This window comes from Orycteropus afer, unplaced genomic scaffold, assembly GCF_000298275.1.
Source record: "Orycteropus afer afer isolate SDZICR_OR568_19922 unplaced genomic scaffold, OryAfe1.0 scaffold00447, whole genome shotgun sequence".
NCBI classification, from domain to species: Eukaryota; Metazoa; Chordata; class Mammalia; order Tubulidentata; family Orycteropodidae; genus Orycteropus; species Orycteropus afer.
This window is the reverse complement of record NW_006922034.1, coordinates 2,346,815-2,351,747: the sequence shown is the minus strand read 5'-3', so window position 1 is coordinate 2,351,747 and position 4,933 is coordinate 2,346,815. Positions and strand designations below refer to the sequence as shown.

The window sequence follows — 4,933 nt, the reverse complement described above, 5'->3', positions numbered from 1 at the left end:
AAAAAAAATCATAAAAATATAATAAATGCTCCAAGTCATTTCCTTGATTCATTGAACATCCTGCAGTCTACCACAAAAGTTAAGAATGTCATCTTGAAATATGCTTTCTTGAAAGTCTTTTGGTCATTTTGCATGTCTTGCTCCAGAGGTTATGCTTACAATTCTTAAACCATGGTAATCAAATATGAGCAGGGCTAAAAGCAAACCAAAACCAAATTTGCTGCCATCGAATCGAATCCTACTCATAGCAACCCTTCCTTGGGTTTCTGAGGCAGTGTCTCTATGAAGTAGATTGCCCAACCTTCCTTCTGAGGAGTGGCTGGTGGGTTTGAAATGCCAGCCTTCTGATTAGTAGTCAAATGCCTTAGGCGCCACGGCTAAGGTATGTTATTCAAATTTTTGTGAAAAAATAGATGACACAATGTTTGCCAATTCAACATTTCTTTGTGTGTACAATTCAGTGAGAACAATTACATCAATCATGGTATGTAGCTGTCACCAATATCTGTTGTTAAAATTTTCCATCACCATAAAAGGAAACTCACTGATTCACAAATAATTATATATATTACTCTTAGGTTCTTTGAACATTATGGAAGAATGACTTTATGAAGACTCACCTGCAGGATTTCTCGGCAGATATAAGCAATCCAATCTTCTTTTAAACTCTGGTTTCTGGTCATCCTTACTACATCAGTAACTGAGCCTGCTGCACATAACTCCATCACCATCTGCAGAGAAGTCAGCAAAGTATCAAGAATTAGAAAGTAAGTCTCTGGAAATATCTGGAGATTTTTAGTCCATATGGCTGGTGATGTTTAGAGATTAAAACACTGCAAAGGCTGGCTCAATTGTTTGGTGAAAGACTCCAAAGAGTAGTGGAATCAGAAAGAACCAGGTAACACTCCAAGATTTTCAGAGAGATGGAGGTCAGGTACCACACTAGGGATATTTAACTAGAAGATGGATTTAAGCTCATCTAAAGCATTTGACTGCTAACCAGAAGGCTGGTGGTTCAAACCCACCAGCCACTCCTTGGGAGGAAGATTGAGCAACCTACTTCCGTAGAGATACTGCTGAGGAAATCCAAGGAGAGGTTGCTGTGAGTAGGAAATAACTCAATGGCAGTCAGTTTGGTTTTTGGTTTGGTATTCAGTTAATTAAAAACAAAACAAAAACAAACCAGAATGAGCATATGCCCTTAGAAAGAAGTCTGCAGAGGAGAAGCATGAGTGATAACTGGAATGTAATAGAAGGAGAGTGGAGGGAACAGTTTGATTGGGGTTGAAGATGCAGGTTATGGAGGACTTTGACATTGAGACTAGGTTTGTTTTTTTGTTGTGTTATATTTACGTTCAATTTCCAGATTAATTTCCCCAAAGAGACTGTCAAACAACAACTCCAAGGGGGTAATTTTCAATTGCAATTCTTTCCAAATGAGACAACTGATAAGACAACTCCATTTTAAGCTTACTATCCTTGACAGAGGGAGCTCTGGTAGCATAGTGGCTAAGGCACTTGACTGCTAACCAGAAAGCTGGCGGTTCAAACCCACCAGCCACTCCTCAGAAGGAAGGTTGGGCAATCCTACTTCCGTAGTGATACTGCCTCGGAAACCCAAGGAGGGGTCGCTATGAGTCGGGGCCGACTCGATGGCAAACAACAAAGCGTAGCGTACTTCCTTGGGAGCTCTGGTAGCATAGTGCCTAAGGCGCTTGACTGCTAACCAGAAGGCTGGCGGTTCAAACCCACCAGCCACTCCTCGGAAGAAAGATGGGGCAATCTACTTCCATAGTGATATCACCTCAGAAACCCAAGGAGGGGTCGCTATGAGTTGGGTCTGACTCAACTGCACATAACAACAACAACAACATATTGAGTAGACAAAACATATAAACTGTTGCAAAGAACGGAAAGAGATTCATTTTGAATCAAAAGTGAATTGAAACCATTCACTAAGATGCACTCTGAAAGGTCTTGTTAATATGGCCTGAGTCAGAACTCTCCTGTGAAAGGCAAGTACAGAATTCTCAATCAGTTTCCAAGGATTTCAAGCCCAGTGCCTGGCACATACTCTTTTTAAATGGTAATTATTTAGCTGTTTACTTTCTGTTTGTTATTTTGATTTACATGAGTAAGAAAGTGTGAATGGTTCCATGAAACTCTTAACTTCCACAAATAATTAATTCTTCAAGTGCCTATTCATCTTTCAGCTTTATTTCTTCAAGGAAGAGTTTCTCTTCCCCCAACTTAATTCAGGTCCCTTTGTTATTTGCCCACATAGAACCATGTATTCCTCTTCTGACCAATTGTACTTTCATTTGTGTGATTAATATTAGTCTGCACAAACAGACTGTAATCTTCAGTGGGCCAAAACCAAAAACTGGGAGCTCTGGTGGCATAGTGCCTAAGACATGTGACTGCTAACCAGAAGGCTGGTGGTTCAAACCCACCAGCCACTCCTTGGAAGGAAGACTGGCCAACTACTTCTGTAGAAATACCACCTCGGAAACCCTAGGAGGGGTCACTAGGAGTTGGAACCAGGGCATATCTATTCAGCTTACCGTGTATCCCCAGCATCGAGCATAGTGCCTGGTAAATAGATGGTGTTCAATGAATATATGTTGAATGCCTGAATGAACTGAGTACTAATAACATATATCCAATTAGAAGACTTAAACATTTTTCATAGTTTGCCATACTGTCAAGAGGAAAAAACTTGTAAGTAAAAATATATGAAAAGACATAATAATAATAATAATAATAATAATAATAATAACAACAACAATGGCCTTTAAAGTTAAAGCTGTGCAGAAATACTTAATAAAATATCAATTGCAAATGTCAGAGAATAGAGGATTCTAGTTAACTGGACATTTGGGAGAAATTAGGGTTAAACTGAAGATCTTTAAATTTGGTGGTTCTCAAAGTGGGGTACCCAGACTCGAAGTAACAGTACCACCTCTGAACTTGTTATAAAGTACAAATTCTTGGATCCCCCTCCAATGGGGCCCAAAAATCTGTATTTTATCAGGCTCTCCAGGAGATTCTGATGCATACTAAAATTTGAAAACCAATATTTTAATTCAACCCCTTCTTGGAAACCTTTCTATAATGTCCACTGTCCTCATTCCTAAAGTTCACTATATAGAAACTAACTTGAGTCTTTCCTTTATACTTAAAGATTCTGAAAAGTCTGTTACTATTTTGAAAAAAAAAACAAACAGAAAACTATTATTGGCTTTAACTTGGAATAGTAATATAGCAAATATAGAGATTCTGTATGGGAGCTCTGGTAACATAGTGCCTAAGGCACTTGACTGCTAACCAGAAGGCTGGCAGTTCAAACCCACCAGCCACTCCTCGGAAGGAAGATGGGGCAATTTACTTCTGTAGTGACACTGCCTCGGAAACCCAAGGAGGGGTCGCTATGAGTCGGGTCTGACTCAATGGTACATAACAACAACAACAACAGAGATTCTGTATATACTGACCCAAGTTTATGTTCTACATATTCCTTTTTAAATATAAAGACATCCTTGACTAAAGCTCATTTTCTTGTGATTTGTCTATTTTTCCTATAGTGGAAGGCAGCAATAACACCTGATAACTGTGTCTTAGGTAGTGTGGATTACAGTCAACCAAAGTTTCTGTATTATATATCATTGGCAGAGAATTTGTTATAATCTAAGCATTAAGACTAAGAAGAGGATAAGTCAATTAACCATTTGGAAAAAAGATTCTAGGAGTTATGTTTATACATCAGTGTATATTTCTTTGCAATGCCCAGGCCAAATGCTCATTAGATTGACCCTGGTTCAGCCATTATTGGCCAATCCATCAGATCTTTATCCATATCTCTAATTTACCAGCTAAAGCAGTAGCTAGATAAAGTTAAAAGTAGCAAAGCTATGTTTTAAAAGGAATTTGTTAGATTTCTCCAGCATTCGAGTCCGTCTGCATGCCACCGCCAAGTCTTCTGCCAGGCACTTAACTTATATTGCCATAACCCACCTTCCCTATCTCCAGGAATCACAGCATATTTTGTCACGCTACCTTGAGCAGCTGAGTGCTTAAGTTTTCCTGTGGGTGCACAAAAATGAAATCTCAGCTCACAAAAGCTTACATCCTTGGGCAAAACATTCTTATGGAATAAGTGTGGAGTAATTAAATACATACCCAAAGTTGGTGTCTTTGGCCAGGGGGACTCAGTTTAAAAAATGCACCATAGAAGGACACAATGTTTTTGTGGAAAGAGTACTTCTTCAGAAGGTTGAGTTCAGTTCTCAGATCCTCTTCCTCATCCTGTGGAATAGAAGTAGACTGTAAAGCTCCTAAACTACATAATTCAATGACTGAAACCCATTGCCTTCGAGCTGGTTCTGACTCATAGTGATCTTATAGCACAGAGTAGAACTGTCTCATAGGGTTTCCAAGGCTGTAATCTTTACAGATGCAGAATGCCACATGTTTCTCCTGTGGAAGAGCTGGTGAGTTGGAACTGCCAACCTTTTGGTTAGCAGCCAAACACTTAACAACTATGCCACCAGGGCTCCATTCAATGACTAAAACCCACTGCCATCAAGCCGATTCCGACTCATAGCAACCCACATTGGGTTTCCAAGGCTGTAAACCTTTACGGATGTAGATTGCCTCATCTTCCTTCCATGGAGTAGCTGGTGGGTTTGAACCACTGACCTTCTGGTTAGCAGCCAAATGTCTTACTACACCACCAGAGCTCCTTCCATTCAATGATGACAGATCTCTAAACTGTAATAGACCAAAGAAGGAGAATCTTATGACAACCCATTAGAACCTATAGCAATTTATAAAAAAACAAAACAAGGAGGCGGGGCAAGATGGCGGACTAGGCAGAAGGATTGCACAGACCCTCTTCAACAAAGAAAAGGGAAACCAATTAACACAGACACAG

General features: G+C 39.7%; 1 protein-coding gene across 1 annotated transcript in view; it reads right to left on the bottom strand.

The window, feature by feature from the left end:
* Nucleotides 1–4,933, bottom strand: part of NRK (Nik related kinase) — a 243,831-nt gene that overhangs the window by 79,056 nt on the left and 159,842 nt on the right. Inside the window, exons 4-5 of the mRNA XM_007954223.2 lie at nt 4,180–4,305; nt 621–731 (exon numbers count right to left, since the gene is read on the bottom strand). Coding sequence (XP_007952414.1) covers nt 621–731; nt 4,180–4,305 — 237 coding nt within the window. The remainder of the gene's footprint in view (nt 1–620; nt 732–4,179; nt 4,306–4,933) is intronic.